The sequence below is a fragment of the Epinephelus lanceolatus genome, chromosome 17 (genome assembly GCF_041903045.1).
Source record: "Epinephelus lanceolatus isolate andai-2023 chromosome 17, ASM4190304v1, whole genome shotgun sequence".
In the NCBI taxonomy this organism is placed as follows: Eukaryota; Metazoa; Chordata; class Actinopteri; order Perciformes; family Serranidae; genus Epinephelus; species Epinephelus lanceolatus.
Window position 1 is genome coordinate 32,601,626 of NC_135750.1, and position 14,091 is coordinate 32,615,716.

Here is a 14,091-nt window from a genome sequence, read left to right on the forward strand (position 1 = left end):
TGAAAGGGAGCTGCCGGCCAGGGATGCTTCAGCTGTAGTTACCTGGTAAATCTAGAAAGCTAGAGATCCACTTTTTTACATGTACATTAGTCACTATGTGTCATCCAATCCTTAGTTCAACCTTGACAGCATGTCTCATTTGGTGACAACTTCCGATCCACCAACGGACAACAGACAGAATTAACTTGCAGATTAAATGTTTGTGACTAGTATTGATTTATAGATTTGAACAAAAGTGAGCCTTGTGCGTGCATGTGTGTGTGTGTGTGTGTCAGTGAGGGAGTGTTCTGATGGCCTGCATTAAAAAGAGTAATAACCTCACAGATGGCGAGGGGCTGGTCCAGAGCAGGCTATGTGATGGAGAACAATCGTTGAGGCTTGATTGCTCAAGGAGCACAAGGCAGACCTGACAGGGGGAGGGGTACCAGTATATGTGTGTGGGGTGTGTGTATGTGTGAAGTGGGAGGAGGGGGTTGTTTAAGTTTAACTAGGCCACTGCTACCCATTACAAGGCTGACAATGATGTGGTTTGTCGCGCGCACGGAGTAGATCAAATCAAATTTCATATGCTGCTCCCGGGTTTCATCTATTTGATTCATCATCACCTCAAGTATGTGGAAATCATTTGTATTCTTCCACAGCAGCACATTCATTCCTCCCTGTGGAGAGATGATTCAGTATTATATGGATAGGTGCAAAAGTCAGCCAGTGTAAAAGGACAATAAATCCACCTGTCACTTATGCAAAGTGATGTAAATGGGGTCCCTGATTAAGACACAGAGTCATTTAAAAAACAGGGACTGGCAGAACCTTGACACATGCACTCTCTCACACACACACACACACACACACACACACACACACACACAATTTCAATCTCACACTCAAAGCACTCACACACACACACACACACACACATACGCTTTGATAGCGCTATGTATCTCAAGCCCACTCTCTCTCTCTCTCACACACACACTAAAATCCCCCGCCGCCCTGTGCCTGCCACTAGAGCAGTTTATCAAGTAATTATTGTTTGATTACAGCGTTTCATTATCTGCACTGATTGAGTCACAACCGACGGCAAAGGTCAAGCGCCATTAACGCGCTGCTCCCGAAACATATTTCCGCGCCGGCCGCGTGTTTGCCCTCCCTCTCCTCTGAAAGGGCTAATTGCAAATGCATTTGTTTGAGGAAGAGGAGAGGAGACCACCCGCTCCAGTCTCCCCCAAGTCCCACTGAGACGGAATATCAATGCTGCCCAAAGCATTCGCACATACATATACACACACACACACACACACACACACATAGGAAAAAACATGCACATGGGAGCAGTTTGGGACCATATCCAATCATACTTAACAACTGATACCCATCAAACACAGATCCAACAGCTTTCATAAAACCATTTTGGACAATAAGCGGGTGATTGACTCCATCTGATTTTACATATTAATAATGAGTCCTGATGGCCAAGATCTGGTCAGCATTTACCAACATGTGATGTACCCTGTGGGGGAAAACTAGAGCCTTAAAAACTCTAAGCCTCATAAACTCTGTTTATGTTGTTGTCTTTATTCTGTCATTGTGTCCCTGTCGAGTGAAAACCATCTCTGAATTATGAATTTCTCAAATTATCTATCTTCCTTTATAATTTGATGACAGTGATTTAAACAAAATAAACCATTAAAAAATTCTTTCAAAAAATGTGTTGTAACAAAAGCTGAAGAGTGTATTTCTTAGCTCATGAAAAGTTAATGATTTTGAAGAAACAGATCTACATACAGGGTTCTTCTGCCACTGGGGCTTAAACTGAATTAAATGTTCTCCTCTATCTTCTTACTTTTTGTTTGCCATTTAATTATGTTCTAAATTATCTGTTTTTTTACTTTATTCAGCATGTCAGAACATTTTATTTGGGTGAATACATATTCTTTTAGAAAATGTTTCCATGGGGGCGTCGGTGGGGGCTTAGTGGTAGAGCAGGCGCCCCCCATGTACAAGGCTGTTGCCGCAGCAGCCCAGGTTCGACTCCAGCCTGACTGTCAACTTGCAAGACAAAAAGACTAAGGGGCCTATTTTTGTAGTGGTGATCTGACCTTGTAATTCGCTTTTTCTGCACCATGAAGAGACCTCTCAGAACCATCTGAGATCTGTTTCTAACAGGACATCATTCTGCTGCTCATCAAATGATTTTGTCAACAAGAGCAATCTAAATACTTGGCCCACATGTAGAGCAATAACAGAGTAATAAACCATGGATCTTTATTCAGCTTCACCTAGCCCTTTTGCAGTTTGCGCTGCAGCACATTCATGAAGGTGTGCTTGGAGATGTCCACACAATGTGCTTAACCAAACCTTGCTGCTTTGCATGTTACTGCTAATAGGGCCCTAAGAGTCTAAAGCCACTTTAGCAGCTCTATGAGGTTGTAATACTCACTGAGCAGAAAACCACACTGCTAGATGAGGAGATCACCAACATTCACAAAGATCATGCATGTCTGTATCAGACTGCATGAAGATGCCAAAAAATATGACAACTTCATGGGGGCACTACAGGAAAAGTCAGGGAATAACTAAAGTCAGCAGGATTCATCCTCTGGGGACCATGAAAGGTCTAAATATCATGCTGATCCATTAAACAGTGGTTGACATTGCCATACCAGGAGCCACACTGCCTAGTGGCTAAAAACACTTGATATCATGGCAGAAATGACAGAAAGTAGCACTTAATCTGAGAGTAGCATAGTGTTGCAGACATTAGTAGTGTGAATGCATATGTGTGTAAAACAGCTCCATACCTGGGTGGGAAAGAGATCTCCAGTTCATGGAGCCGATCCTTGAACACAGACAGCTCTTTGTCGTACTCTAAAAGCTGGGGAAAGAAAACAAAAATGTTAATGAGGGGAGAGAGACATTTAAATGATTATTATTTATTACAATTTTGATCAAGGGAAAGTTAACTGAGCCTGAATGCTCTTTTCCAGCTCTGCCCTTCTTTGCAAGTTATTTGGTACAAACACTTTCCACTGAGCAGTTAGAGGTCCTTTTGAGCAGGTTTGTGGTTATGAATATGGTCCAAACAGTGTGAATTTAGACTCCAGACTCTAAATTTGTCTCCCAAACAAACAGACACATGCCAAGATAATTCAAGGACAATTTGAAGTCTCCTTTGATTCAGACAGTTCAATCTGATATCTGATATTATCTGAACCTAGAAGTCTCTTCCATCATCAGGCCTCAGTGAGGGGTGGATGAGAATAATACAAACAAGAATTTACAAGAGTAGATATCATCTTTGGATTCATTTAGTTATCTCCATGTTCCCGAAGCTGGTTAAAATTGACAGCAGTTGACCAGTGGTGTGTGTGTGTGTGTGTGTGTGTGTGTGTGTGTGTTACCAGCCCTGTCCTACTGGGGTCTATCTCTCCACACCGACACTGCATCCACACACTCTTCATCAATCATGTCTCCTCACCCAGCTGTACTCACTCACTAGAGTGTACACACACACGTCCCCCAATTTCCCCCCTTTCACAAAACCCATAAATCATTAGTGAAAAGTGCAATTAGCGGCTCCTTGTACACATTAATTATCTGGGAGATGAACAGGTAGCTCGGGCACCTGCATGACTGCCTCCGTGAGAGACTGACAGCGACGTTTCCCAGCAACCCCGCAGGACCTCGCGCTAGCCCCACCCTTTCCTTTCAGACAGGAAGACATGGCGATGAAGCAGAGACATGTTTGTTTAGTGGTAAATTGGGCTATTGTACATGTTTCAAACAGCGGGCTACAATTATGGCCTGATGAAGACCTCATCCTAGATGGTATGAGTCTGACAGCGGTTGTATAGGCAGCTTGACGTTAATGACATTACATTGGTGTATTACATGCAGCAGTATGTTGATGGCTACATGATGAAATGGCAACGGAGATGACGCAGTGCACATGGGTAATATTTGGAAGGACGTCCTCACAAAGTGGGGACATGGGAGGAGGGATATTATTATATCAGCAGAAGGTAACTACAGTCTTCCATCTACACTGACATATTTATGTTGTGCATGTATGACCGTGAATGCATTGTTTGTCTTCACGGCACTGTTGAGAGCACATGTATAAAAAAGCCAAAGTCCAGGATGTGCCTTCACGATGACGCCCTGTGTGTTTGTGTGTATGTGTGATTATGTGTCAGTGGTGTAGAACAGTGGCCATTACTTGCAGGCAGAGGGGCCTCCCAGACGGAGTCTCAGTGGTTCAGGAGGGCAGATGTGCTGCATTCATCAAACTCACACTGCCGGGGTCACAGGAGAGACTCACACACTGTGAATGAGGGATGGCTGAGCAGGGGATGCAACCCCACGCTCCACTGTACAGCCTGTCTCACCATCCAACCATTGATACCTTCCTCTAGTGTGTGTGTGTGCGTGTGCGTGTGTGTGTGCTGCAGCCTGACTGATACTGGATTAATGTCGCCAAAACAAATGCTGATAATTGAGAGTGAAAATAAATCTGATGATTCTCTGTGAAATTTAAACTAAAAAATTAGATAGATGCTAATATCTGCTAAGTCCCAGCCCCTCTTTGTTACTGTTGCTATGCCTGTCAAGCTTTCTGCGATAACAGTGGCAGATTTAACACTTGAAAATATCCAACTTTTTTTTTTTTTAAACAATGAATTCCTGATTCGAAAACACAACTGTCACTAGCAGAATTTATTTGCTGCAAGCTGGCCTACGAAGCTAATGTTAGCTTAGTGGACTGCCTAGCAGAGTTTGTTGACATGAGGTCTCCAGTTGACTTTTTAATGTTTCAAACTGACTTGTCTTTAAAGAAGAACTACATACAAGACTCTTAAATATTCACTTCATGGCTACGTGCATGATATTGTTAAAGATTAAGGCTAAATTTATATATGCAAGGCAAAATTCAGCATCCTTATTAGTGATGATTCATGCAGTAGACATGGCAATAAAGAAACAACGTTGTTCTTTTATCGCAGTGTAGAGCTAGTTCGTGGATTAGTTAGTGGATTTGTGGTTGATATAATCAGGAAAAAAATATATGATCTGACTATTTAAGACTATTTCTGAATATTTAATTGTAGCGTAACCCTGCTTGGCTCAGGCCCACAGGAAATGCACCAGGCTTAAGCCAAATTTCGTTGTGGCCAAACAGTGAGTTTATATCTATCACGTGATGCCATGTGGCATTGATGATTTTTTTGGTGATTTTTTTTTCATAAACTTACAGGGTGAAAAGACATCTGTAAATCGGTGGATGCATTTTTTTTTGAGTGTCACAATCTCTGCACAATGACCCACTTCACTATCAGACTATGATCCATTTGGTCCAACGATACAGTGCAGAAGCAGCGTAAAACAATTGGGTAATTTTATATGCGGTAGTTGAACCTTTTTGGCTTCATGCGTCCCTGAACAGCTTTCACAGGAATGAATGGGGCCCAACCTAAAATGCTGTGTCCATTTCTATTTATAGATCCACAGTTTGGCTGCTTAGTTTACATACTGGTACACCTGCAGTGAAATGCTACTGGGTTTGGTTTTTATGTGAGGTAGTGAGCTAGTTAGCTGGACATTCTTTTCACATTTGCTCTTGTACTGTTAGTTTTGGGGAAGGTCAAAAAAGCAACCACCATCCAAACTCTTTATATGGAGTATTACTCTCACTAGCACCATGCGTGGAAGAATCAAAAGCTTGACAGGCCTATCACACCCAGTTTCGGTTGCTAAGCTACGACTGGACTACCGCTGTTGAGCACAAGGGTTTAGCAAGTAGTGAATTATGTATACATTGGCCAATAGTAAGTTTTTACCGCAAACTTTTAAAATTTGCCACAACATTTAATGAGGGGACATTTTGCAGATGGAAAATAAACTTGTCAATGATCTTTTGTGGACAACATTATAATGATGGCATGGATTCTGAATTACCTCAAGCATAGGTTCGGCATTTCTGCACTGAAATGTCTTGTTAATTGTTGGCCTTCCAAAACACAGATACTGATATATATGCGCAACTGATTTATCAGTGTAGCTCTACTGTGAAACATAGCATGGAGAAAAAATGTTTTGAGGTTTAAGTTTGTGTAAGAGTATATTGAGCAATGCATGCTCATACTGGTATAACGTAAATGCTGAAATCAATAATTGTTGGCTTTCTATGTGTACACGTTAATCATGTTCACAGGTGTGAGTCTGTTTGTTTGAGTTAAAGCACTTCTGATTATATGTGTGTGACAGTTTAAACAGGGGATGAGCAACATATGGCTGTGTGTATCAACGGAGTGTGTGTCTTAAGTGAATGTTGAGTAATGCATTCAGGTGAATGAAAAGCCCTGCAGCAACAAATTTCACACTACATTTCATTCCAGGTCAATTAAGCATAATGCTCTGCTGCTCTGCCAGGTCAGTGGTTAAAAAAACTGCTTATATTGGTTCAAGGCCTCATGACATTATAGAGCCAGGAGTAGTTTGTCAACCAGAAATGACCTTGGGAGTTGTGTAGGATGTGGTGTGAGATGATGCAGCTCCGGCAATATCACTGAGGGAAAAAGATGAAGAAGTGTCTGGATAAAAACTACCCTGTCATGAGCTCAAATTTCTGACTTTGCTTGGACGATCAGCACACTCTTAAATCAGAGTGGCAGTGATAGTTAAGAGGCAGGAAGTTGAGGGGGGGGGTGAAAAAAAAGGGAATACGAGGTCTTTGGCCCCCAACTGTCCCTCTCACTGTGCTGACCACCTGTAATTGTGCTTTGATTTACGCGTTGTCAAATATCCCCTGTGACAACACCTGCTGCCATTAAAACCCATCAATAAATGTTGGGGTGAGAGGTCATTTAATTTGATTTTTACACCTTGCACTTGGCTTTCATTGCAGGGGCCATATTTTTCCTTCTTTTTATGGGATCTTCATTATTTTGTGTGGAAAAGCGATAAACAGTCACTGGCGGGGGGGTTAGCCGATTGGTGTTGAGAGGGACCAACCCAAACAAAACATAACACGACAGTGCACTGCACCTCTGCACACTCATTTTCATGTTACATCATGAAAAGAAATAAAGACAAAATATCAACGAGAAAAAACAAACACCAACTTCCACCATTTGGACACAATTTTAGCTTTGTTTCCCCACTCAGAAGCTTCGTTAGAAGAACTACACAATGACCGAAAATAGGTTGAAAATAGTCACATAGATGTAATAAAGCCAACTGCACATTTATGCTATCTATTCTACGGCCATGTAAGCAGTCAATTCTTTCCTGAACCATTCAAAACAGCGGCGAGCTAAACAAAGAGACAACCAGGGACAACATCAGTTTATATAAATCCTATAAGGTCAGATTTCATTTAGCAGGGCCTCTGTATTGCCACTTAAGAGCTTTGGCAGGTAAAAAATGAAAAAACTTGAGCGGCATTTGTTCTTTATTCTTTTATGTCCCCTCATGTTGAAAATGTCCCCGGGCTTTTGAGTAATGCCGAGGACTACGCTGCCAGCATGACAAGGAGAGGCAAGCCAGACAGAAAGGTTCATCACTTACTACGGCTAGTACACAAACGCACCCTCCTCTCCTGGTCCCCCATCTGCCGACACCACACTGATAAAGTTACAATAAAGAGATACTGAAACAAAATCAATGGGGACGGAGGAGGGGGACAGCCCCGTGGGTGTGTGCTCCAGGAGAGGAAGAAACTGTGCCGATCTACAGATGCACAAACGTGCACAATACGCATGCATTTATACACACACAAACACACACACACACACCATGCTCCTCCCATCTCTCCACCGGAGCAAGGCCCCGCGGTGCCCCTTGACGCCACAAGCGCCCGGAAAATTTAATCTTCCCAAATACTCATCAGGGCTCTCCATCGTCCCGCCGTGACAGCGCCGGGGATAATTAATTATACAATTTCGATGGGAATATCGACTAAACAAACCTATTAATCATAGCAAAAGTCAATAGGCATGGACACATTCAATCATGTCCCGGCCAATGATTACTCCTCTCAAAATACAATAATTATTTTCAAGAGCTGCCTCGAATTAAATTTCTGTCAAGCTGGTACAAGTCTTGCAGTTGATGAAGGATGCAATGGATTTTTTTTTTCTTTCCCCTTCCCCAGTGGAGGAGTGTGAGGAGGGACATTTATCCTTTTGGAAAGGTAGTTTGTTTTATAAGGATCATAACATGGTATGTTTAACTAGACCATGACCATCAGATTATCTCTGATGCCCCCATTATGTCATCCATCTTGTCAGGCTTGGTGAGGAGGAGGAGAGGGAGGAGGAAGGCGGGGGCGGGGGGCACCTCAGCCTCCTCCAGCTACTGTTACACACTTACTACACATTTCTGCTGATCAGATTCAATGATTCTCCCATGTCCGACAGTACAATGTGTAAGGTCAATATCTGCCGGCATCCCAGTCTTTCAATTTCCATCTTTGCTTAAACAGCTGAAAGATCCCCCTTCCTGCTGTTCTGGTGAACTACCTTCATCATTAGACCCTGTTTTTTCAGGAACAATAATCATAGAGGAACATTTATTTAGGACAGATTATATCTACCTAAAAAAAAAAATTCCAATTGGTAGGTCAAACAGACAGTCGTGGTCACACAACTGAAATTGTGTGTCTCATTAAGAAATCCATTAAATCATGATGTATTTTGGGTAAGCAATGTATAGAAAAATAGTTTTCCTCCTTAAATTTAAAGAAACCTAACGGGAAGAAGTTGTGGAGTAAATCCCACTACCTTTCAAGAAGGGCTATATCGCGATACACAATATATATCTCAATATTTTGGAATCTCCTCTAAACTACTATTGAAATACTAAACTACTAAATACATTTCTGTTACAATTAAGTTAAACAAAGTACTTTTAGAGTTAAATCAAATACTTTTATAATAAAGCTACATAAATGACTGTTAATGATAAAGTTAAATAGAGTACTGCTAAATAAAGTACTGTTATAATTAAGTTAAATAGTTACTTTTCTTATAACATTAAATAGCAATAATAGTGTGATAATCAAGTTAATCAAAGTGGAACCACTGGTACTGTAATTCTGAAGGACCATCAACCATCAACAGTTAGATGTTAGTGGAAAGTTGAACTGTTGCAGACAATTTATACTGAATATTGGTAATATAGTTATTTTATACATCCCATGTGGATGAACCTGTGATACATCAAGTATAATCAATATCCTCCATAACCAATTGAACCAATAACCAAATCAATAACCCCTACTTCTTAAGATTTTTATGACAACAGTGGCTGCATTCAGTAGACAAGCATAAAGCAGAGCAATGCTGAAAAAGAGCATCTTGGTCCATCCGTTAGTTACTTAAATTTAAGTCTTGACAGATGAAAACACACAGTGACTCAGTCTAATTCAGGGGCATGTAAACACAAGTACAGACAAAGGTAAAAATATCATTTTCATACACAGCAGATGCATGCTATATAAAGAAACGCATGTTAAATCACAAATAAACCACTACAATTTAACAAAACCTCTAATGCACAATTTCCTTAATATCAGCATTTTTTAAAACAATAACAAGATATCACAATACAATTAAGTTAATAAATAAATAATATTAATATAAATAAATAAATTATCATATGGAATTATCACCCAGAACTTTCATTATGTGTTTACAGTATGTGGCCAACAGCATAAATAAACTCTGTGCTACCAGACAGGTAGCTCCACAGTCCATTCTGTTGATGTGTAGGTGCGTGGGAGTGTGTGCGTCCTTCATGGGGTTTTTAACAAGGTCCAACTTTGACTACTTAATGTAATATATAGCCATATAAAAGTGGAAGTGTGCACCAGGTGTTTTTCTCCTGTGGACATTTAACACTCACCTCATCGACACTCAGTCTCATTTAAAAGTTATTCCAAAGACATTTGGCCCCACAGTAGGGACAGAGCGCTGAAGTGATGTGGGGGCATCAACTAAAGCACCTGACTCAGGTCAGCAGCTGCAGCAATGACTTGTTTGCACAAGAGCTTATTTACCTTTACACTGCCCTTTCTGTAACTATCTTACTATCCAAATATGTGAAAAAAATGTAGCTGCAATTAAACTTTTTCATTCTTGTGTGCTCTGTCCCTTTCACGGATGATCAGTTTGAATGGCAGCTGTTGTTACTATACAGTCAAAAATAGAGTTGATAAAGTAAATTAAATTTGTAATAAACATCTGGAAGTGGAGAAATGAGAGAGTAGATGGATATATAAAGGGTTAGGAAGGAGAGGGGTGACTTACTGAGGTCCCATTGTTTTCCCGGAAAACGTCCTGGTTGACATAATTAAAAAGCTTCTTTTCAAGTTGAAGAACAACCTGGATCAGTGGCAAGAGAGTAACGGTGCTCTGATTAATACCAATACTAATGCGAACTGCACTTTGTAATTAGAGCACTAATGAACAGCAGTATGCTGCAGTGGCAGACAGCACTGTTAATTCTACACGTGTCTTACTGATGCATCACACCACATTACACTGCATGTTAACACAACTTGTTCTACCTCAGGTTGAGGTTTATGACATATGTACAACTAGAAAAAGATGGTATTTAAACATTTGATTACAAGTCCAGAAGTACAATTTTCCTTTTTAACATGCAGTGTAGATGCATCATCATATTGCAGCCAAATTAAAGCAGTTCAGTTCAATGGTATTGTCACAATCAGTGGATTTTTACATGCGGGGCAAAGTAAATCATGCAAATCTTACACGTCAAGTTAAACTTTCAAGTGCACATTGTCACCTCTGACCAGCAAGCATTAAATCAGAAGCTATTGTAGCTTACTTTGTGTTCATTATTAATGAGGGTAACTTTAATGAAAATAACTTTTTGTCATATTTGCTGAATTATCACTACATCCATAGAGAAGTATGAGACCGATAATCTGTGGAAAAAATCATGTTCCTCTGCCTCCTAGTGTTTCTAATGGCATTTGCAAGAATCCACTGCTGCTTAAGGAAAACAACCAATCAGAGCCAAGGAGTCTCTAACACAGCTGTCAATCATGTAAATCTCTGCTCATAGCCTGTGGTAAGACTGTCAAACTAGGCAGCGCTGATAAAATATGAATCAAGATTCTGTTACTGCATTGCCTATTTCTTGCCTCATAAGAATCTTCTTCAGTCTTCAGAATCATATTTTAGTGTACTGTTTAGCTGTAAAATGAGAAAGTTTGCTCGACTGTTTCCAACATGGCTACAGCTTACCTACACATTATAGGTTAGAGAGTAAGAAATGAGAACACATAGAAGTGCTCTGAGAGATATTGTGATTGATTAGCACTAGCATGTTCCCTGCTTGCTACTGTGTTCACCAGCTACAGTACGTCACCAACCAGCCTGGCATGCACGTCACAGCTCTCTAGCACTGCTTATTTCCTGCAGGTGAATTTTTTGATGTGACTCAGCCTTATGGCAATTGAGTTTTAACTGAAATTTGACAAAAATGTCTCAGAATGACAACATGATTTAAATTCAGTAATAGATGTCTGTGTAGTTTTAATGAGGTTATGACAAGTCAGTATCGTGACAGGCAGCACTGATGTGGTATAGCTTACCTTTCGGTCATTATCACTTTCTCGGAATATTAGCTTGTCGACTTCATTGGTGTCGGCGGCTCTGACTGTCTGCATGGTGGCAGTGGAACAGAGACTCTGGAAGTGAAAGAGGAAGAGAGTGAGTGATCACAAAGATACACAGATGTTTAACAATGTAAAGACAACATCCTGTTAAGAGTACAAACTGGTTGTGTGTTCATAAGGAACAAGAAGAAAATAGAAACCATTTATGAATTTGTATTTATTTGACTTTGTTGCCCAGATGTTCATACAAAGTGTAGCCTTCCTCACACCATCACACACAGTAGTTTATGATGCTCAGAGAACAAACTATTACTGCAGCCCTCCAACCCAACACCATGCACTACACTGTGATGCATTTGAATGATTTTTAAAGAACCGTCCGACAAACTACCACCTCACTGTCCCTTCTCTTTATCTGGGTCTATGTACTGACCCCATGGACTGTGTGCATGGTTAAATTCCCCTTTGTGGACTCTTTTAACAATTAGTTAAACATTCGACCATCTGTGTTTGAAGACAGTTGAATGAGGTAATCCCTCAGCCAGTGGTTCCCATACTGCACGGCAGAGACTGGGTGACCTGATTGAAATTCAAAGCACAGATTAGATAATCGGGTCAAGCCAATATAGCGAGCAGAAAAAGGCCCTTTAGTTTGAAATGTCACAAATCAGTCCTGCTTCGGCCACGAAGAAACAGCACACCAGATTAGAACAAACACCATGGCCTGAGAGAAAGTGGAACAACTCTCCGCAGTCCCCCCACCCCAACAACTGCCTCAACCCCATTCCTTCATGCTCACTCCTCCGCCCTCCCTCCCCAAAAGCAACTTTCTAAAGCCCTAACAAATCGCTCCATCTTTCACTCATTTAGGCCATCCAAATGCAGGGTCAATATGGTCCCCTGGCAGCCAAATGCTAATGCGCTTAAGTGCGCTTAAGCAGCTTTGTGCAATGAATAGGCCAAAGAAGGAGCTAGTGAGAAGGGCAAGAGATACTTTCCCTGTCAAAAAGTCATTGTAGCCACAACTAGCAAAGACAACCACAGAAAGTCATTTTTGCCAAATTTGATTAGCGCCAACTGCAGCAAATGTGGTCATGTGATGCACGTTTGATAAAATGTTCTTGTAATATCAAATACAAAGTGACAAAAACTACAATATTTCTAGACAGTGTAGCAAAAGCTGAGGTTTGAAATGTTAAAAAGATTTTTTCCCTAAAAGACCCTTTATGTTTTTGGATTTTCCAAGCATCAGGGCTCTTGTAATTCTTCCAAGCAAGCCCCCTTCTGCCGTCCGCTTTGCAAATCCAAAAGTCAGTCAAGCAGAAATCCCTGGCCACTCTGCAGCTAACACTGAGGCCAGGAGCTCACACTGCTTACTTACACAATTAGCATCAATATCCAAAGGGCAGAAATAGCACCTCCATTCATGTTCAAATGATTTTGATAATCCGGTACACGAGGCTTGGATCAAAACATGGTCATCACTACACATGAATATGTCCTCTACATTTGGTACAGCTACATAAGTACATGCAAATGCACATGGATACAAACAGACAGAAGACCATACATCTACCTGGAGAAGAGTGGGATGACATCATTCTCAGGGAGATAATTGAACCTCAGGTTTTGTATTCATGTTAGCCTAGAACTTGTGCCAAGAGTGTCACTGCAGGAAAGACTCAATTAGAAAAAGAAGACTAATTAGATAATGCTGCCGTTTCTTGTGGGGAAAAGTGTCTTTTCCCAGAACAATTACTCTCTAGACTCCATGGTGAATTCAACTATTTTAGCTTCAGGGGAAACTAATGATTCTCACTGCAGGTTTTATATTTGGCCTACTGCAAGAGCGCCAAGAAAGCTGAAGACACATAATTAATTTAAGATGGGTGTTAGATACACTCAGGGGGAGAATATACAAAGAATGGATTGCAGCCACTGATAGCACAATGAATTGCACATCACCTGCGACCTACCTTCTTCATCTCAACGTCCAATTCACAAAAGATATTGCTAATGATAATACGGCACAAACATGCCCATAAAGTTTTGCAACTTCGCACAATTTGCCATTTTTTGTGTCTGGTTGCAATTATACATATGTGTAAGGATAAATGTTGCCTTTGCACCAAGAATACAGTTGGCAGAACAACGACAGAAAGAAAAGGAAAACTGTAGACATGCATGACATGACTGCGAGCTGCAGGTCCTGACCAACAAGCAGAGGCATTCCTCAAAACTTTAAATGTGGCAGAGAGAACCTGCATCCTGGACCTAAGTCATGTCAATGCACTTCAGTTACCACCAACTCTCTGAAGATGCTAAAAATGTCCCTGCAACTGTGTGGCTGTTAGTGCTGATCTTTGTGACTTGAACTGTTTTTGCAATGAGGCTCATTTGCATAAAAAAAGTGTCAATTTTGCACCAAATCTAGGCATATTAGG

General features: G+C 40.9%; 1 protein-coding gene across 2 annotated transcripts in view; it reads right to left on the reverse strand.

The window, feature by feature from the left end:
* Window positions 1-14,091, reverse strand: part of inpp5a (inositol polyphosphate-5-phosphatase A) — a 172,897-nt gene that overhangs the window by 17,720 nt on the left and 141,086 nt on the right. For both annotated transcript variants that reach the window (XM_033612776.2, XM_033612777.2), the window contains exons 10-12: window positions 11,624-11,719; window positions 10,308-10,382; window positions 2,802-2,875 (exon numbers count right to left, since the gene is read on the reverse strand). In XM_033612776.2, the coding sequence (XP_033468667.1) occupies window positions 2,802-2,875; window positions 10,308-10,382; window positions 11,624-11,719 (245 nt within the window). The remainder of the gene's footprint in view (window positions 1-2,801; window positions 2,876-10,307; window positions 10,383-11,623; window positions 11,720-14,091) is intronic.